We start from the raw sequence: 21,369 nt of genomic DNA, 5'->3' as shown, positions 1-21,369 counted from the left end.
TGCGTACGATGACTCATATAGTAGCATCCAACGAAATTCTAAGGTGCTCCAGCCGTACGAGATGCTACTTCTACAGACGCGCCGCTCGAAGAAGCGAACCTTCCTCACCACAGATGTTAACCACTTACCTCCTGCTAGTCGCTCCCATTTCGTCATTACTTATGCAGCTAAATGCAATCCGCGTCTCTAGAAAGCCTCTAACCCTCCGTGCGCGAGCCGCGCATGCGCCTTCGAATGCAGGACAGCACGACGGCGGCGGGAATGCGCTTCGAGCGTCCGTATATGGTCCATCGCAATAAATAATTAGGCCGAACACATCCCCGATGTGTGTTCATGCATGTAAGGAAAGCTTTCTTAGTTTTTGGAGAACGGCGCATTGAAACAAAGCAAACGACATGTAGAATGTGCAGGCTTCCTTATGTTTACAGATTACGACGCGTCCTTTGTTTCGGGTCGTTTCTTTTCTTCATGTTCCGAAGATGACTGGATCTTCCGAGGAGGCGCCTTTCACAACCGAGAGAAAGGGTATTTTGTAAGGGGGTGCGAATACTCGAATATCGCCGAATGGAACTGTGAACGTTCGGATACTTCGATCCGCGAATCGAATATCTACCATACGAGTTTTCGAATATTCGATACATTCGGTATGTTCGCTGCACAGACACGGCCAGTGCCACATGTTCGCGCGCGCTGCGGAGCCCCCCGTGCTCGATGCCCGAAAAGCGAAGCGTTTCGCTTCGCTTTTGGCTGAACAGGAGCGCCGAGCGCGCCGCAGAAGGACCGCCCCGGCTGACGCGGTAGCGGACTTCGTCACTGCGAGCGCTGCCCAACGACTTCCCGATGCGAGGATTGCGCATCCAGCGCCCCAAACACCGCAATTCGCAGAACGTCACTGCGTCAACCGATTCCGACTCTCTAGGTACAATGTTCAGGGTCGACAGCACCGATTGAAATTGATAACGCGACGCGGTGACGCGGAGGGAATGACAACAAAATCAGCGCGCATTTCGTAAAGTGCGAAAAGTTATGCGCGAAGATCGGACCGATTAGCCGCCTATAAGCACGCAGGTCGTGTTGGATACGCGGCGACGAACTTCACGTCGCTTCAACAGGCGTCGGTCACTGACGAGACACGGCGCCGTGCGAAATAATTAGCCGCAAGCATTCCGCGACGGCTTGTGGCCCTTTACACCGCATCGTCCATCGGCGAATATTCTCCGCGGCCACACTGACTCGCCCATTAGGCCTGATTGGCGCTGCATCATCATCAGGCGTCGGCGACTAAAGTTACGGTTTGTTGCCGAACTAAAGCAGGTCTATACTCGCAGCAGCCGCGCGACATTCGGAAAGCCGACAAACCGCCTCCCAGGCCAAAGCGAAAGACGGCGGATGAACGAGGGCGAGGAACAAGGGGAAGAAGGAGGTGGCGAGCGTCGAGAGAACTTGCACGCCGTGATCCTCCGGATTTCAGGTTCCTTGACAGGCGGCAAATGAAGCCGAACCTGACAATGAAAGGACGCGAACGGTGCCTGCTATTTACCGTCGGTGCCGGCTACGCGCGGAGCGGTTATTCAGTCACGTGATGCGCGGTCACTTCGTCTGTCGCGCGGATTGGCCTTGCGATAGCCCAACTGCCGTAAAGTCGGTTTAGCCCTTCTGTATTTCAAGAAGTGGAAGGAAAAGCTCTCTGTACAATAAATAAAAGATTGCCGCAAAACACAAGTCCACTATTGAACTGAGAACCTCATTGGTATTCAGTGCTACAGAACGTCACTAATTCATTAATTTCAGAGGGAAAAAAATTTCATTGAACAGAAATTCAATTGATAAAAAGATCTCCCAGATCTTCATTATACTAGAATTGAACTGTAGTCAGCGCTGGCATACAATTTGGTGTTCCCTTGATCAAGAGTAGACTCTGTATATCTTGACCTCTAGGTATCTATAAGTTATTGATAGCTTGATACATTCTTTTTGTGCATGCTAGAAGACTGCCGAGCGTGTAAGCAGCGCATTTTTTTTTAGTTTTTTGCCCGACATTTGTAAGCATTAAATTTCTGGAAATATTTTTGGACATCCCATATTCGATTCGACATTCATATCTTTTCACATCCCCTGGGATATTCGATAAATAATCTGCTAGTATTCGATATTCGGTCCGCAGTTTTCCGTCCGGTCCGTAGTTTTCCATCCGGTCCGTAGTTTTCCATCCGGTCCGTAGTCTTTTCGGTCCGTAGTTTGGCGTGACCTCTTCCAGTTCATCTGCGAAGCGCAACTGTTCTTGCTACTGTCCAAAGAACCCGTGCTGACAATTTCCGCGCGTTTCGATCATGTACGTAGGTGAGCTAGGAAAACATGTGACGCTTAAGTCATACGCCACAGCCGACCGCAGCTGATTAGGTATTCACGAGAGTTAACAGTATCGTATACCTCCAAGTTGCAGGAGGAGTCTGAGAAGGCTTCGCCGTGAAACACTAGGTTTGTCAAAATCGATCCGCGTGGCGCTCTCCACTGCGACATCCCTCGTAGTCCGGTGCGCAGCTTCGGGACGCTGATTAAGCTCACCAACGTTACATTAACTATACGCATAAGTTAGGAAATCAACAGACATTAACTATACGCGTAGGTTAGGAAATCAACAGAAGTTTTAGAACTTAAATGACTGTTTATCGCTGGCGCCGCACCTTGTTTTTCTTTAGTCGCGTCAGCGTTTGCTGCCGCAGCAGGGTTCTGAACTCGGGCGTCGCCACCTCCAATCTTCTTTTCGTCCGCGCCAGTGACTAACCTGGAAAGACGGGAAGTTGCGCATTGAATGCGGTCATCTGAACTTATACTGAACACTGAACTTATGATGTGGCTTCCGATTACGACTGAATTATGTCACGAAGGCACGCAGACTACACTCTAAAAACAGTTGCACCCTTTTGGGGTGTACATTTGCCACACAATTGTAACCGTCAGCCGTCTTGTCCGCATTTCCTTTAACGCTACGAGCCCGGTATGCTTCCCAGTCACGAACGGCTTGCGCGTTATCAGTATGACACAGCATTCTCGACAGGAAAGTAGCGAGCGCCGAGTTTTCGAGAACGGAAACGCAAGCAACGCAGATTATTATTGTTGGGGGACAATATACACCCCAAAGAGTGCAACCGTGTTTTAGAGTGCATGTATTTTGATGGTTAGATGTGCATCTAATGCGCACTACCTGCCGTTTCTTGCTTGCGCAATGCGCGAATGTTTCGGTTAATGTATTGGCTTCATTAGCAGCTAAGGGTTCCTTAAAGGGACGCATAAACAGATACACTGGTGAAATGTTCTTTGAATATTCTACGTTAAATTTCACGGTATAACAGGTCGTTTATTAAATGAGGAAATTAAGGCCAAAAATCAATTTCTTGAATTTCGTGCTGACGCCCCAGCGTGGGTGCGCCAGAGTGATGTCACGGATTTCAAACCATTTCTTGTTTTTAAGAATAGTGCTTCAAACATGTTAGTTAAGCCCTTTGCTTGTTTAGAAGCCGATGCAGTCTGTCATTACCGGCGAAAAATCAAACGCGCCGGAGGCGATGTCAAGACGCATGACGCCATGATGACTTCGCGCGAGAATCTTAAGGCGGCGTTAATCATCACCTGTATTTCGTTTTGGCATCTGCTTTTATTTTTTGCTCATCGACCCCTCTTCTCGCGGTAAGAATGGCTTCTCTTTAATGCGTTAAAATTAAGAGTGTCCGATTGGTAAAATGTGTGCGTGCGTGCGTGCGTGCGTGCGTGCGTGCGTGCGTGCGTGCGTGCGTGCGTGCGTGCGTGTGTGCGTGTGTGTGTGTGTGTGTGTGTGTGTGCGTGTGTGTGTGTGTGTGTGTGTGTGTGTGTGTGTGTGTGTGTGTGTGTGTGTGTGTGTGTGTGTGTGTGTGCGCGTGTGTGTGTGAAGTGCCGGAAGCCGGTCACGTGGTAGAAGAGGGGATGGGAGAGCTTAGCACATTACAGGGTCTCCCAACTATCATCCACCAAGATTTAAAAGTATGCAAGTGCCACCAAGCTGGCCAGAACCAAGGCAGTGTTGTTTGCTCTCGCTTGGATATACTCAGATTAGTTGTTCGCACTCCGCATAATTACATAATTACATAATTAGTATTAATTAACTTCTCAAATATTATAGTTACATTAAAAGTGTCAATGAGAAAATTGTAGAGCAACATGAGAAACTCCTGATACAGCTTTCTGTTGCTCAATACGTGCCACATAAAAGTGTTCTTCCGAGCGTGAAAGAAGCCCCCGCATATGCACGCAAAATTGCCGCGCGACTGGCCACTCGAGGCCAAGTGCATTTTGTTGCGTTGCAGAGGTCATTCAGAAGCGGCCGATCCAATCTTTTTTTTGAGGCCATGTACATGCGGCGCGATGATTTTTTTTTTCCGCCGTTTAACGAAAGCCCACGAAATAGGAAATAAAACCACGTGACTGCACTCATGCGCTATAGTATTCAGAGTGTCTGCCAACCGGGAAAACCGAGAATTCTCTGACTCTCGAGAATAGTCTGGAAATACTCGGGGGAAAGTTTGGTAATTTCTGCTTCTATCTGGGAACATTAGCTGTTATTTTATTGAAAGGGAACGAAAGTCGCACTAGTGCTCCCTCGAGTAAAAGAGAGGAATCGTAACGAACCGTCTCTTGACGCCGTGTCGTCGGCCGGAGGAGTTTCCAGTGTACAATCAAAGACCGACTTTCAGGTCGCCCGATAATTCGGATGGCTTCGTGGCACCACCACGTACCCCATAGAGTTGCAATGTATAAGAACGTCTCAAATTTTGCTGTTAACAGCTGGATGGAAAACCAACAAGCCCAAGCTGCAATTCTAGTTTGAAATTTCGGACGCAAGAACCCTTCGCCGTCCGATTTTGCGGACTTTTTGCCGTGACCGCAGGTTCGTAACGGCATTAATCAAAGCCACCACCGCCGCCATTTTCATTATCTCGCCGCCTCGAACCGGCGCTCTCGCAGGCACATTCGCTGGCAACCGCAGCCAACACCGCTGCAACGCTAGGCCTAGCTGCTTCGACGTTCGCTATTGAGCTTCTAGCTGTTTAGTGCCGTGCTTTTCATTAAATCGATTCGCCGCTGTCAGCGATATCACCGACTCCGCCTTTGTAATTCTCGCGACTAACTTCGAAGCTCGGAAAGCACCGCGCGTTGCATAATGCCGGTTCCCGAAAGTTAGCTTCGTCTAAATACAGAAATGTAACGCGGTGAAGCATACGCAAAGCATTGCGGTGAAGCTTAACAAGCTTGGGAAGGGGCAATTGTCACGAGACACAGTATGTATTCCTTAATTATACACGCGTGCACACGCCATCTCCTGTCACAGTACGAACATCGATATCCCTAATAAGTGTATTCGCAGGCCTTCAGACCTTTTCGGACACGCCCGTGGCGATTTGAGTCCTTAAGGGCAGTAAAAGACACGCATTCATTTCTTTTTTTCGAATGTTTTCGCGGCCTCTATGGAGTCCGAAAAATTGCACGTTGACTGTATAACAGACCAAGAGGATGCTTCAAATGGTCCGTGGGGCGAGAGCGCGGCGGAAGGCGGACCAGAAGAGAAAGAACCGACGCACTGAGGAATGAACGGGAAAGGAGGCGTCACTTCTTTGAAGGAGCTTGAGCTGAAAAAGCAAAGTATTGGCTGACGCCTAGATGCAGGTGTCCCTCATCCAAACCAAAATAAACTCTTTAAAGCAGTGAAACGCAACACTGAGGTGTTGTGCGCAGGCTGAGAGTATGTCAGGACAGTTGAGCTTGACTTTCCAGCCACTGAGAGAGAATCTCACATGTGACAAAGTTCGGTCCTCGTACAGATGAGCTTGATATCAGTTGATAGAAATAGCTCATATTCTAAAAGATTTGCTTTTATATGCATCTCTTTTTATTTGTATTTGCAAATGTTCGACTCGATTTGCAATGGGCCTTACCATTTCTTTTTTCGAAGGTATTTTATTCGCTGTGCATTTTCCGAACCCGTCCCTTCTGTTTTCTTTTTGAATAAAATAACCACTACTCCTTAGTATTCAAACTGGATCAAGTCTATTTTTTTTATTTTTTAACATGCGTTTCAGCCCATCTTGACCTAAAACAAAGTTATGTGTCACTCGCGAGTTTTGCAAAGGCACTCAGGGAAAACCTGGGAAACTCGGGGAATTTGGAAATGTCAACTTGGTGGACACCCTGGTATTGCAGTGCTCTCAACTGTGCTTCGAGGGAAGGTTTGCTAGGTGTGTCCACTTGTAATGACTCTCAATAATGACGCCACTTCGGAGATATGCGTCATCAAACTTGCCTTAGAAATGCGCTGTTGTTCCATTTACTTTTTTAACAAAAAGCTCTTTTATGCATTGAAGCAAAGAAGTAACTGGAACGCCCGTTCCACACTTTGGGAAATAATATCTCGAAACTGGTGTCATCTTGGAAATTCATTTCAAACGGACACGTCTTGCAAGCTCACCTGGTGCACAATTCGTAAATTTCAATGTGGCGTAAAGCGATTAATTAAGAAGTTAAGGAGTGAATGTGTATTAACTAGTTGAATGCGTGTTTCCATTTCTCATGCTAGTAATGTCCTCCTCTTCGAATAATCAAGCCCAAGGACAAGAATTAGGCTAGCTTCCACAGGCAATATTTAAAAAATCCATAAAACTTACAAGTGATCGCCCTGTATATGACCTGATATATCAGATAATTAAGAAACTCGAGGCGTTTGCACGCATCATATATTTAACCGCAGCTTGTGTATATAGCCCCATATATGCGCGCAGAAAAATCGGACGATTGCACGTGTAAGTTTTTAACCATAGCGTTCTTTAACTACATCGTATATAAAATTTGTTTTCTTCGTCAAATCTTCGTTCTCGCTTTCTGAGCGATTTCACGCAGGAAAGACGGCAGCACTGCTTCGCGAACTTCGAGAAATTACAAAAATGTTAACAAATTATGCATCATTTAAATTCCGCATGATGCACCCAAAAATTACTGATTCGTGATGGTGGATGCGGTCGTCTTCAGAATTGTGAAACACATGCCCGCGCAAAGCCGTAAACAACTGCGCCAAATGTATGTATGTATGTATGTATGTATGTATGTATGTATGTATGTATGTATGTATGTATGTATGTATGTATGTATGTATGTATGTATGTATGTATGTATGTATGTATGTATGTATGTATGTATGTATGTATGTATGTATGCGTGTGTGCGTGCGTGCGCGTGCGTTTGTGTGTGGTGTGTGTGTGTGTGAGTGTGTGAGCGATCGTGTGTGTGAGTGTGTGAGCGATCGTGTGAGTGAGTGAGTGAGTGAGTGAGTGAGTGAGTGAGTGAGTGAGTGAGTGAGTGAGTGAGTGAGTGAGTGAGTGAGTGAGTGAGTGAGTGAGTGAGTGAGTGAGTGAGTGAGTGAGTGAGTGAGTGAGTGAGTGAGTGAGTGAGTGAGTGAGTGAGTGAGTGAGTGAGTGAGTGAGTGAGTGAGTGAGTGAGTGAGCGAGTGCGTGCGTGCGTGCGCGCGCGCCCTCACCTGATGTAGACGTCCTCGAGCGTGCAGTAAGTCAGGCTCATGAACGCGATGCCCAAGATGGCGCACCGCTTCTCCAGGTAATGAAGCATGGTGGCCATGCGGCTGGTGCGCTGCGCGATTCAAAAAAGCACATACGCATGCGCAAAAGACTCAACGGTGCCCAACAAGTTTCCATCTCTCTCCGGCGAGTTTACAAGCGATTCCATCAAGTAACGACTGATGCATGGAATTTTTCCAAATACACGCAGTCCGATGAATGGGATGGTTTTGGCGCATGTATTTGCTACACAGAAGGGAACCGCGGCAAGACAAAAATAACAAGGCTGCGTGCACAAGTTTGCAGGTCAGGGGACGCAAGAGCTTAACTTGAATATTGATATTCGATTCCACATTACTGCAGCTTTTTTCTTTTCCACATCATAGGGCTGTCCAGACAAGAAAATTTTCGAATACGAATATTCGGGAATAACGACCGCTTAATATCAAATAGAGTACTGAACACTTCCTCTTTTCTAAACAAAGTAAAACAATGGTTGCGTGCAGTTAGTTTGGTAAAATGAAATTGCTTATTTACTAGGGGCGTGCGAATTTGGAAGTTTCGAATATGAATGGAATGAGGCACTCATTCTAATCATACACTCATTTCTAATCGTATACCAAAAGTAAGTATTCGGTATTTTCAAATACCGAAACTAACTGAATATTTCACATAAGTGGACTGCTAATGACTGGTTGCTGTTCTCAGTCTGCTAAACAAAGTACTGCAAATTATCAGAATTGAACTAACGGCAAAATTTTTAGCAGGAATGAATACAGGTTTCGGTTTCGGCTTCGTGGAAGAAGCCAACATGACAACCTAGAAATGTTGCTTGCGGTCTAACATTTAGTACTTTTTTGGCACTTTGGTCATGTATCATTTCTATTTTTTACGCGACGGTCAGTTATGTTTTACTTGCAACTGCTACCTTTTACATTTTCACGACCTACAATTCCGGCAGCTGCTCTTTATTTTCTTTTTCCACTACTTCCTATCTTTCTTTTTTTCGGCAACGATTTATTAGCATTTTCGGAAAGCTCCATTCCATACAGCAGCCATTCATTCTTGGAAGACTTGTTTGCAACCAGGCTCTAAAGATGTTGAGATGCTATTTTTGCAGTTTCTTAATGACGCTTAGTAACATTGTGGTTAAACTGCTCCCTTGTCTCTCATAGTCAGCTGTCATTTTCGAATTAATTAGTACAGGCGTGGTACTTATTTATAGCGAAATAACTGTGCCTGCCGTAAATACATCTATATGCATCCGTGTATATACATCTGCGTTTCTCTATTCAACATCTGGTACTTCGATCCCATTCGTGTTCGAAAAAGTTGTATTCGCCGACCCCTAATATTTGCATTATTTGATGCATGTAATACCGTTCACATTCAGTACACCCGATCAACTAAGGAGCTCTTAAATAAGAAAAACTAAAGTGTTAGTAACTGGTGCATTAATTGTAACACTGAAAATAACGAAACTGAGGAGGAAGAGCACGTAAACATATGGGCGTAGTTGTCTTCGTTAAAGGATATAAGCTCCACACATCGTTTTAAAGAGATATAAACGTGATAGGACTTGTCAAATAGAAAATTTATTTGTCTAGATCGAGACGACAAATATGGTAGACCGTGGTGAAAGGAAGCTCTAGCTTGCCGGCTCCGATCTAACTACATGTGAACGGTCAAAAAAATTTATTGTTGACCACTGCACCGAATTTAATAAGACTTGTCGCGTTAAAAAAATTCAAATCTGGTGACTGTTGAGCCGGAATTTCAATTTGGACCATCAATTTTTTTAAATAAAGAACAAAAAGAATCGCCCGTGAGGTGAGTGCATTGCATGGAAGGTAAAGAACCCCGGGAGGTCAAAATTACTACGACGCGCTTCCACAATCAGATCGTCGTAAATTGGCATGTTAAAACCCAAGAATTTAATTTTAATCATAGACATCGCTTCTTTTTTTTTTCTGTGTGAAGTATACATAGTTTGCATGCATGCCTCTCATGCCTTAAGACCTCGTGTGTGTGTGTGTGTGTATGTACGATCTCATTTCTTTGTCCGGCACGTAGCGGCTCAACGGCTGTGGCGTTGCTAAAAACGCGAGGTCGCCTGTTCGAATCCCGGCGGTCGCACTAAACCGGATACCACCGCAAGCGGCGTCTCTCATAACGTGCTGTATTTACTGTACTCAAATTTTTTTTCACATCTCGTGCACATTTTTGAGTTTCGGCCTTGTCGGTAAGACATCTTTTCCAGTGTTTATCGCAGAAACATCAAAAACAAAAAACGAGGTACACACACGCGTGCGCTTGTTTCTGTCTCGTCTGCAGTCCGGCGTTTTTTTTCTTTCTTTTTTTGAAGTTTCTGCGCTAAACACTATAGAAAAAGGCCTCGATGCAAGTGAATCGCAACTGGTACCAGTCGACATTTCCCCCGATAAGACCACGATAGTGAGCGGTATCTCCTGTGTTCGACCAGAACCAACAGCAAATACTCGAGTGTCGAATGCAAATCAAATACCGGAGACTCCTCGATTTGCATTTTAAAAAAAAACATGCGAATATTCACACGCCCATAAAAAAACGACTGATCCTGAAATGCGTGCATAATACTAAGAGAGAGAGAGTCTTCCACGCGAACTCTGTCGCGCGTCTCACCTGGAGGGATTCGCTCAGGTTGAACACCATCTCGAGCTTGGTGACGCGCTTGGGTTCGACCGCGCCCATGTGGTATTTGACGACACGAGTCACGTCGCGTTCCCTGCGGTCGCGCAGGGGGACGAGTGAGAGCCGATTTCGCTGTGCGTTTTTTAAAGGTTTACCAGATCATTCCGAATTTCTTGCGCCCTGAACAATTTTTCTTTTCTTTTTTTTAAGAACTGGTTTAAACCTAATTAGTCTCCCGAAGCTATAGCGTTTCGCACTGAATAATACTTAATGCGGGCACCTTGTGCTGGCCACCTTGCGTGCGCGTGTTCAACATATATAATATTGGTAATATTATTCATGTGGTATTCATACATTAATATACGATTATATGATTCGTGCATGATTATGATAAATGCGTACTTTTCGTGAGACCCTCAAGGGAAAACCGGCGTATAATTTATTCAGTGCCTTTCGATTTTGAGTAAACAAAAGCTTTCTTTTTCTTTAGTAGTCGCGTTTACATGACTGTGACAATCGCGCATCGCACCGCATTTTCCCGCACGTCGCGTACATGTAAACGGCGGCAATGTGCTAGGAAGCGGACGCTGCGACGCTGACGTTGCTCTGCATTGTGAACGGCAGCTGTGACGTTGAGAGGACGTTTACTCAGTTTTACGTTCGAAGAACGGTGGCAGATTGGCCTAGTTGGTATTTCATTGATTTTGTTACAAGTGTGGACGGCTTGAAGGACTAAAACAGGACGACAACAGAAGAGAACTAAATGTCCAACAGGTCTATAGGATGCACACAGAAGCGCTCGAAAATGCGTATGATAATCGCGGTTTGCTGCGTTAAAAACGTTCACGTAATTAATGGGCAGAGAGCAGGAAAAGACGTGGATTGAAAACACTTGAGGTTCACTGAAGCGGTTGAGCTGTGTGCAGGAAGGAAGGTAGAAGCGAGAACTAAAATACGAGTGTCAAGCCAAACGCGCAAAAGGGCGCGGGCAGTACTTCAGCCTTGGGGCGCTATTGTAAACACCATCCCGCCATATTGTCGAGTTCTGCCATGTTGGCATATTGAGCCAATCGGAGGGTCCGTAGCGGCCCAGTGAGCCAATCAGAGCTGCTGAGATGGCGAAGTTGATAAAAGGGCGGAATATGATGGCGCCCGAAATAGGATCCCAGGTTTCGATTGACTAACATGGGGGGGGGGGGCAGATTTTTTGTTTGCTTTGTTTTGTTTGTTTGTTTGTTTCCATAGTCCAGGCGGCTGCACTTCAAATGTGATTGCTGGCATTTCATTTATTTATTTATTTATTTATTTATTTATTTATTTATTTATTTATTTATTTATTTATAGTCTTACGACAGTGAACCATTCTAGTAGAACTTGCTTTTTTCCTGCCTTGAGATGAACAGAGCGAGAAAAAAAAACACTTATTGCGAAGGCAAGGAGTATACAGACACAGCGCCATCGCAACGCCATCGCAAGAAGTGTTATTCGCGCTGCTCGCCTGAAAAAAAAAAAACTGGAATGCCAACTCGGCCAGCAAAATATCCTCCTTTTCCTGTATTTCTTACTCCACAATCATACCGTTATCGTCGCGAACCGTCGTGTATACAGACTGTCACACAACGTCACATATGCGCACGCCAATCTTTTCGACGGACGCGTCCGCGTGTATATACACACCTGAAGTTGGACAGCTTGGTGAAGCGCAGGAAGAAGCCGGAGTCGAACTTGGTCTTGAGCCACGTTGGGGAACCGGTGCACACGACGCGTCCCTCACGCATGATGACCAGTCTATCGGCGAGCACATCGGCCTCCTCGATGCTCGAGGTGGTGACCAGGACGCTGCTGCGCCGGCTCAGGCGGGCCAGCACGTCCCACACCTCGTGCCGCGCCTTGGGATCCATCAGTCTGGTTGGCTCGGGGAAGATCACCAGGGGCGTCTGCGCATGCGCCGCAGCCGCGACATGGCGCGTGCGCACTGCGGTTTGATGTCTGGTGCCGCGGGGTTCCCTTCTGCCGTCTCCGCTGCTTCACACCACATGTAGTTTTGTGCGTGCAAACGTTCGCTAGGGAAGCTCTGGAGCTAGCGCCTACGCTATAGCTTTGTGTCCCCTTTATGTGCTACCGCATGTGCAAGGGCGGGCCACTAAATAATAAAACCACACGGCACGGTTTTCCTGGTCTCTACAAACTACCTGCTCAGAGCCTCGCATATGCCCCGCCTCCATTCGGAGGCGGAGTGGTCGCGGTCCACGCTGAGAAGTTTCGCAGTCGGAGGCGCAAAACTAACGGGCCGTCCCGCACGGAACTGCGCGTAGAAGGCTTTGTTGCTTTCGGCGCGGTTCGTACAGTTGGGCGCGCTACACCCGAGTCATACCGGATAGCAAGTTGTGTCAGTGTGGCGTGGTTCATATCACTCAACTGCGGAAATACGAGAGGAGACGGGGGCGATATTCTCCAGCGCCCGATTGCGATGTCAATGGCACCAAACCCTAATAATAAAGTTGATCAGAACATCTGACATTATTTTGGACCGCGTGATATAGCACTCGGCGAACAGAGCTGTTATCGGTACGGAGAAAACGGTCGCGCCACTGTGCTCTCCCGAGGGGGGCTTATGGAGGGACACAATACGGTAGTTGTAAGTACGACAATTCGGCCAGCGTGGGAATAATGCGTAGTATACGCGTGTTCGTCCCATACTCGTCCTTCTGCCTTCGAACGCCCTCGCGACTTTGCAAAAAGAGCACTTTTCAACACAGGTCTGCTCTACTAAATGCGGCGAATAACAATGATTGTGCATCAGCGCGGTTACATTTCTGGCTTTGCCGTGTTCACGAAAATATGCTTTCTTTCGGATTTCGCAAGATAAAGCGCGTAAAAGATAACGCCACAAGAAGAACGTCTGAAGCCCCGAGCACGACAATTGGACAAACCTATGTGCTTACTATATACCCTTCGTTGCCATGGTAACCGAACTTTGGCAGCGCTGCAGTTCCCCCTCTAGCGATTTTTGTACGAAGCTCTATTGTTTTGATGGTTTGCGCTGCTCAGATCATCGCACACGCTAACGTCGGAAGTTGGGTGCCGGGAAGTGCTCCTATAGTTCTGGCCGAGCACTACAGCCCCGACGAATGCGCACACGAAAATAACAGGGTCGTGTAAACGCGACGATTCCAATCGAATTACTTTTCTTTTCACGCTAGGCCAGTAGTCCCATAGAGGCTCCTAGGTTAGTTAATGCGACCATAGGCCGGTCTTGCGGGTTATAAACGACTAGCATCGAGTGAAAGGAATCGTTACACAGTATGCCGGCCCCACTAGACGGCTGACCCTACCCTGGTTGGGTCAGAGCCAATTGCTGACCAGCAACTGGATATTTAAAACAAGCCCACGTGAGGCGGTGCAGCAGATTATAAACGAGACAAAAAAAGTGAATTCCTTGAACGGATCTAAAAACGCGGATTAAAAAATTACGCCTTCTGCGTTGCATCTCTCTCGAATGCGCTTTGCGAGATCCAGCTGAGAAAAACGGTGTCAAAAAGTGAACGCCGTCATTTAATACAACGAAATTCCGGAACATACTCCGCTTTGCGCTAAGCAGTGATCGTATTATCCGTTAGCTCATTCGTACCGCGCTTTCGACGAGAGCGAGCTTAGGCTGCGCAGTTCAGGACGCGTGGAAAACTGATAAACCACGTGGGGCGCAGCTTGGTGGCGTCAGTGTTTCTAGTGTGCTCAGGTTCGCGTTAAACAACTCTGGCTATAGTCGAATCAGCCCCCAAATCATCCAATATACAGCGCTTATTTCCATATAGTGCAATACGTTGCTTTGGCTAAGCGTAATCTAATGTAATCTAAGCGTAATGCTAAGCGTAATCAGTCTCACTGTGAAAATAACTACTATGCGGCCTCGCGCGTATGTAATACCTGTTCGAAGTCATCAAATTTACAGCGCTTATTCCCATATAGTGCAGACGTTGCTTTGGCTAAGCATAATGTAATGTAATCTAAGCGTAATGCTAATCGTAATCAGTCTCGCTGTGAAAATACTCTGCGGCCTTGCGCGTATTTAATGCGTGTTCGACGTCATCCAATTTACAGCGCTTATTCCCATGTAGTGCAGACATTGCTTTGGCTAGATGTAATCTAATGTAATGTAAGCTTAATGCTAAGCGTAATCAGTCTAGCTGTGAAAAAAAAAATACTCTGCGGCCTTGCGCGTATGTAATACCTGTTCGACGTCATCCAATTTACAGCGCTTATTCCCATGTAGTGCAGACGTTGATTTGGCTAAGCGTAATCTAATGTAATCTAAGCGTAATCAGTCTCGCTGTGAAAATAACTACTATGCGGCCTCGCGCGTATGTAATACCTGTTCGAAGTCATCAAATTTACAGCGCTTATTCCCATATAGTGCAGACGTTGCTTTGGCTAAGCATAATGTAATGTAATCTAAGCGTAATGCTAATCGTAATCAGTCTCGCTGTGAAAATACTCTGCGGCCTTGCGCGTATTTAATGCGTGTTCGACGTCATCCAATTTACAGCGCTTATTCCCATGTAGTGCAGACATTGCTTTGGCTAGATGTAATCTAATGTAATGTAAGCTTAATGCTAAGCGTAATCAGTCTAGCTGTGAAAAAAAAATACTCTGCGGCCTTGCGCGTATGTAATACCTGTTCGACGTCATCCAATTTACAGCGCTTATTCCCATGTAGTGCAGACGTTGATTTGGCTAAGCGTAATCTAATGTAATCTAAGCGTAATCAGTCTCGCTGTGAAAAAAAATAATCTGCGGCCTCGCGCGTATGTAATACCTGTTCGACGTCATCCAATTTACAGCGCTTATTTCCATATAGTGCAGACGTTGCTTTGGCTAAGCGTAATTCAATGCAATAATATTTGGGGTTTTACGTGCCAAAACCACTTTCTGATTATGAGGCACGCCGTAGTGGAGGACTCCGGAAATTTTGACCACCTGGGGTTCTTTAACGTGCGCCTAAATCTAAGCACACGGGTGTTTTCGCATTTCGCCCCCATCGAAATGCGGCCGCCGTGGCCGGGATTCGATCCCGCGACCTCGTGCTCAGCAGCCCAACACCATAGCCACTGAGCAACCACGGCGGGTAATTCAATGTAGTCTAAGCGTAATCAAATGTAGTCTAAGCGTAATGCTAAGCGTAATCAGTCTCACTGTGAAAAAAAAATACTCTGCGGCCTCATGCGTATGTAATACGTGTTCGACGTCATCCAATTTAGAGCGCTTATTCCCATATAGTGCAGACGTTGCTTTGCTTTGGCTAAGCGTAATCTAATGTAATGTAAGCGTAATGCTAAGCGCAATCAGTCTCGCTGTGGAAAAAAAAACACTCTGCGGCCTCGCGCGTATGTAATACGTGTTCGACGTCATCCAGGTTACAGCGCTTATTCCCATGTAGTGCAGACTTTGCTTTGGCTAAGCGTAATCCAATGTAGCCTAAGCGTAATGCTAAGCGTAATCAGTCTCGCTGTGAAAAAAATACTATGCGGCCTCGCGCGCATGTAATACCTGTTCGACGGCACAGGCCGCGATGGCGACGCACAGGACCCGCTGCAGTCGTGGCGACAGCTGGGACACCAGGGTGTCCTTGTATTGCTCGATGTTCAGCTGCCGCATGAGCGTGGCGACGTAGGCCTCGCCAGTGTTCCCCGGCAGTTCGCGGAGCTGCGCATGCGCAGAGCGCCGCGACGAGGCAAGGTATTGTCTTTTTACCCACTTTATAAGGAGGGCGTTTCTTCTAGCGCGTTTTATGGCAGCTAGCCTAACTTCATTCATTGTTTTTGTTTTTGTTTCTTTTTTTCATTTACCGCGCTGTGGCTAGAAGTCACCACCCGCCGCGATGTAGCTTATAGTGAACGTGGTGTTGCGCTGGTGAGATCGAGGTCGCGGGTTCGATCCTGCATGACCGCGCCGGCCGCATTTCGATGGCGGCGAAATGCAAAAAAAGAATGCTCGCGCGCGAAGATTGATGCGTATGTTTTAAAGAACTCCCGGCGGTCAAAATTTATCGAGAGTCGGGCCCCCGCCCCCCAAAGCCCCACGGCGTGGCTTATTGTCATATTGTGATTTTCGCGCGTATAAAACCTCTTAATTCAATTAAGTATATTCGCTACTTGTTCCTGGGCTATGGTTGGTTCATACTGGGTGTGGTGTAAAAGGACGCGAAACGAAATGAAGCGGGGATTAACACTGTGTTGATCGACACTCCGCTGATTCTCCGCCGCTATATGTATGGTGCTGATGAAAGGAGGACACTACGGCGCTGGTGCTCTGTCCCGTACCGTCTTGTACTTTGCTTCATTTTGTTTCGCGTCCCTTGCCCCACAGGCTATAGAAGTCTTCGTCACTGTAGTATATGCTCCTCTACGTGCAGTTTTCATTAAAGGCTATTTCGAAGCTGCCGTTAATAACGAAAACTTTGCCACCATGACCCTGTGGTATACGGCTGCTGCAGCGCATCTCCTTCACAATGTCCTTCACCGTGCCTGCGATCGCAATCCAGAATCCCATATCACTCCACTTCGAAACCTCTCTCCCCGCCGCGTTTTCCATCTGCCGGTATATATCCGGCCTGTAATTGTGGCCAGTCGCCGGTTACCTCTACACCGCACATTGCGTGTCCTGACCAATAACGCTCCTTGTTCTTTGCTTCCACTTCCCCCTCCTCCGCTCCCCCTCCCCCAACTCATACTTTGTCTCAAACTGACTCTGCTTTCTTTTAGTGAGGCGTCTGTCATTTTCTTTCCTGATGGTTCTTCGCGCAGTCCTCACTTTATTCTTTGAGTTTATTTGATATCCTCAAAGCGTGTTTCCTCTTACCCTCCTCTATGGGTGAGCATTGGCAAAAACAAAGTGATTTAGGGTAGAAAGCAAACAGTACGGCACAGCAAAAAAAAAAAAAAGAAAACAGGAACGCAGGGACACAGCGCTGTTCTTGCGGTGTGCTGTGCCGCGCTGTTGGGTTTTTCTTTTTACCAAGATGTGCAAACAGTCCTAACTGACCAACGTGCTCTGTGATCAAAGTTTTCTTTTTTTTTTTTGTCGAAGGGATAAACGTTTCATTTTCTTGAATATGTACTCTATATAACGCAATCTATTTTCCGGGGAACTATATCGTGTGCGTGATACAGCATCTAGCCACAACTGGGCATTGAGCTTCACAGTTGATAATTATGCACCCGTCGTAATATTCGAAGATGTTGCGAGTGAGATCAATAAAAACCTGAGTGGGTCGATTTTTCTTTAGTTACAGAATGAAGAAAGCATACAATGAAACCAGGGATAGCGTAGGCGAGAAATTGTTACGTTTAGTCGAACTCTAAAGAATAATATGAAAAATGGACGAAAATACAAGTTGCCACAGGTGGGACTCGAACCCACATGCTCCTCATCACGTGTGCGGTGCTTTAGCATTAAGCTACGGCAGCGCCATCCTCCTGTCCGCATTCTTGTGTATTTGTGTATCATGATGACATTTATGTTTACAAGATGCGTAAGGGTTTCCTTGTCGCCGATGGTCTCGCCTGTGAAATAGTGCTTTTCTTTTATTAATTCGATCATATCTATTGGAGTATCCCGACCGACTTCCCAAGTGCTAGCTATCTGACGTCGAAGCTTTACCAACGTAACCTACGCAGCAGGTCCTTTGTCAAAAAGTATTTGCCTCTATACAGCCAAACCAATGCAGTTGCACAGAAATATATTTCCGATTTATTAAGATATCTTAATACTCTAAATACTAGAAATTCAATGGTGATTATTCACGTACTCACACGAACTTCTCACAATCGTCTGACAAGCTATGTGGCTTCGAAGCTGCACTAACGTAACTAATATATATATATATATATATATATATATATATATATATATATATATATATATATATATATATATATTCGAACCACGGCTATGACACGGGCATATTGTAGTCTGCAAAAAAAAAAGTGCAGTTGTTATCTTACTCATCGAGTACACAAAATGGATTTAACGCGTCACATTAACGATAGCGCCACAAATATGAAACCCATTCTTCCGTGATGAACACTAAGCCTCACATATAACACCCACCACAGAGACCGGCGCTATAATTGATCGCGTATCAGCGTGAGGCGCGATAAATCTGTGAATTGGAAACGCATTTATATGGACCTTCAGCATACACCACTTCCTACTCGCTGTCATGCACGGTGAATCGTATACAGAACACAACAATAGTCACAATTTAAAAAAAGCAGACATGCTCTTTAGTCACACCCACACGAAAAAAACGAGAAGAATAAAGCCAGAGAAAACGTAGAAATTAATTTGTATGTTTCATTGAAGTGTAGAATTACTGAGGCAAAGGGAAATTGAAAATTGAACGAAACGGTAACTTGCTCATTACGCATGCCGTGCTTTGCCAATTGCGCTACCGTGGCGCAGCCTTGCGCCCACTTTCTTCGGTATTTGTTTGTATGCATACAAAATTAGCCCTGGTAGTGTTAGCTAGCACCACTCACGTCGCTGGCTGTGGATGTGGGACATCCTTTGTGTCGGTGCATCGTAACGCTGAAACGATATCGCATTCCATATATATATATAGTCATTAGGTACGATTTCTACAACATCTTTTTGGCGCTGATCCTGCTACAATGTACCGAAGTTTAAAAAATTAAAATGGCCACGAGATGGAGCTGCAAACGCACGTTCCACTTCGGAAACCCTTCAGTAATAACAGGCGAGTTCTTGGCAGCACTCACGAACAAAAAGAAGAGCAGGTGCTCCTCGACGGTCAAGTCGTCGAACAGCTCGCTCTCGTTGGGGCAGACGCTAAAATACTCCCACGTTCGCCCCGAATAGCTGGAAGCGTCGAAGTTGCACACGTAAGCTTCGCCGCCTGTTGGGAGTTGCCTGCCTGCAAAGCAAACGCGCGCCGCACCAACGAAGCACGCTGTCAGTGAGTGTGACGAGTGACAGAAATATGCATCATCATCATAATCATTATCAGCATCATTAACAGCAGCAGCAGCAGCAGCAGTATATTTTTGTCCTCTGCAGGACGAAGGCTTCTCTCAGCGCTGCAATTACCCCGATTTCAATTATCCCCGATCTCCAATTAGGCGCAAGCCGATTCCAACTTGCGCCTAAAAATTTTCTCAATTTCATCACCCATCACCCCACCTAATTTTCTGCCGTCTTCGACTGCGCTTCTCTTCCCTTGGCACCCATTTCTGCAACTCTCATGGTCCACCGGTTATCTACCCTACGCGTTACATGGCCTGCCCAGGTCCATTTCTTCTCTCTCAATGTCAACTGGAATATCCGCTATCCCCGTTTACTCTCCGATCCTCACCGCTCCCTTCCTGTCGCTTAACGTTACGCCTAACATTTTTCGTTCCATCGCTCCTTGCGCGGTCCTTAACTTGTTCTCGGGCTTCCTTGTTAACCTCCAAGTTTCTGCCCCATATGTTAGCACCTGTTAGCACGTGAAAAGTGTGCAATGATTGCACACTTTTCATTTCAACGACAGTGTTAAGCTCCCAGTCGGTGGTAATGCCTGTCGTATGCACTCCAAGCATTTTTTTTATTCTTTTGTAAATTTTATTTTCATGGTCAGGGTCGCCTCTGAGTAATTGAGCGAGATAAACGTACTCCTGTACAGACTCTAAAAGGTGACTGGCAATCATGAATTCTTGTTTCCTTGCCAGGCTATTAACATTACGTTTGTATTCTGCAAACTAATCTTCAACCCCGCTCTTGTACTTTCTCGGTTAAGGTCCTCAATCATTTGTTGTCATTCATCTCCAGTGTTGCAGAACAGGACACTGTCGTCTGCGAACTGAAATATGCGTGCACTTGTATTTAATAACTACCGACTTAGTTTGCAGACCAACGTTTCACATAGTAAGTCAGTACGTCAGGTGCACGGTGCTGTACGTCTACAACAGTCGCCTATTAATTACGATAGCCTACTAATGATATAAAAATTTGGGCATGTCTGTTGATTTGTCATCAATAATGTCACTCAATAAAAAGGAATCCTTATCTACACGATCCTACATTTCTTCAAGTGTTTGGCGCAGTACGTCAACCGCCTATTTATTATGAAAGCCTGTTCTTGTGATCGTAAACATGTGAGGATGCCGGTCGATTTCTCATCCGAAACGATAATAAACATTTATTCCAAGCTTTGTTTATGTAAAGGTAAACTGTTTTCTTAGTTATCGAGTAAATTTTCTCTTGCGCTTTGGCATTACTTCACGTGCTTCCATCACCACATGCTTGACAAGCACGACTGCATGAAGTTGGCGAGGTCAGTGTGTGCCTTGGCTTGGCTACGCCAGCTACAGTGCGCTATAGCCGTGGGTTGTGTCCAATCGCGTGAGCGAATAGTTTGCTTTCAGAACCGTTATGAGATAGCAGGATGCAGATGCCTCGCTTCCGACAGTGTTTGGCTTTGCCGCCTTTCTGTCGCTTCTTTCTTTCTTTCTTTCTTTCTTTCTTTTTTCATGGAGGTGTCACTACAACCGAGAAACTGAATCAGATCAGCAGTCCACTGTCCCGCGGCGCGCTGCCGTTTTACCATGAGTGAAAAGTCTATTCGGCACTACAGGTATGGCCCAAGACCCGCCACGGGACAGGTATTTCGGTACAACTCGGGGTCCGGAGACGCCAAAGCGGGGCAAAAATCCCGTCCCACACGTATAAACCACGGGATAGCGCGACTCCGGCGGTCTGATCATCTTAGGCTAGCTTCCAGGTGGCTGCCAGGAGAGGCAGACTGTCACGCAGCGAGTCTAAAAGCGTGTTCACACCGGCGATTTACGCGGGTCGCGCGACCGACCGCGACAGCCGACGCTGGAGTGAATCTTGGCGACCCATCTTCACGCATGCCGGCAAGCGTCACTCCGGAGTGAGGCGTCACTCCAAAGTGTCTCGTTCAAAGATAACACCTCTTGTAACTGGTGCCATTCGCGCCTGCTTTATCAACGAACGAGATTCTGCAGACACAGCACACACGAAGTAATAGAACAGCTACAGAGATGCCTCTGCATACTAGTGCGAACACGTTAACTGCAGGAGG

General features: G+C 46.3%; 2 protein-coding genes across 2 annotated transcripts in view; both read right to left on the bottom strand.

The window, feature by feature from the left end:
- Window positions 1–10,356, bottom strand: part of LOC142560661 (phospholipid-transporting ATPase ABCA3-like) — a 46,797-nt gene extending 36,441 nt beyond the window's left edge. The window contains exons 1-3 of the mRNA XM_075672900.1: window positions 10,257–10,356; window positions 7,559–7,668; window positions 2,685–2,785 (exon numbers count right to left, since the gene is read on the bottom strand). Of these exons, the coding sequence (XP_075529015.1) occupies window positions 2,685–2,785; window positions 7,559–7,668; window positions 10,257–10,325 (280 nt within the window). The 5' untranslated portion in view covers window positions 10,326–10,356. The remainder of the gene's footprint in view (window positions 1–2,684; window positions 2,786–7,558; window positions 7,669–10,256) is intronic.
- Window positions 10,357–10,972: 616 nt separating this feature from the next.
- Window positions 10,973–21,369, bottom strand: part of LOC142559277 (phospholipid-transporting ATPase ABCA3-like) — a 38,940-nt gene continuing 28,543 nt past the window's right edge. Inside the window, exons 11-14 of the mRNA XM_075670899.1 lie at window positions 19,046–19,200; window positions 15,813–15,968; window positions 11,943–12,202; window positions 10,973–10,997 (exon numbers count right to left, since the gene is read on the bottom strand). Of these exons, the coding sequence (XP_075527014.1) occupies window positions 10,973–10,997; window positions 11,943–12,202; window positions 15,813–15,968; window positions 19,046–19,200 (596 nt within the window). The remainder of the gene's footprint in view (window positions 10,998–11,942; window positions 12,203–15,812; window positions 15,969–19,045; window positions 19,201–21,369) is intronic.

This window comes from Dermacentor variabilis, chromosome 10, assembly GCF_050947875.1.
Source record: "Dermacentor variabilis isolate Ectoservices chromosome 10, ASM5094787v1, whole genome shotgun sequence".
In the NCBI taxonomy this organism is placed as follows: Eukaryota; Metazoa; Arthropoda; class Arachnida; order Ixodida; family Ixodidae; genus Dermacentor; species Dermacentor variabilis.
This window is presented reverse-complemented; position numbering and strand designations above follow the sequence as displayed.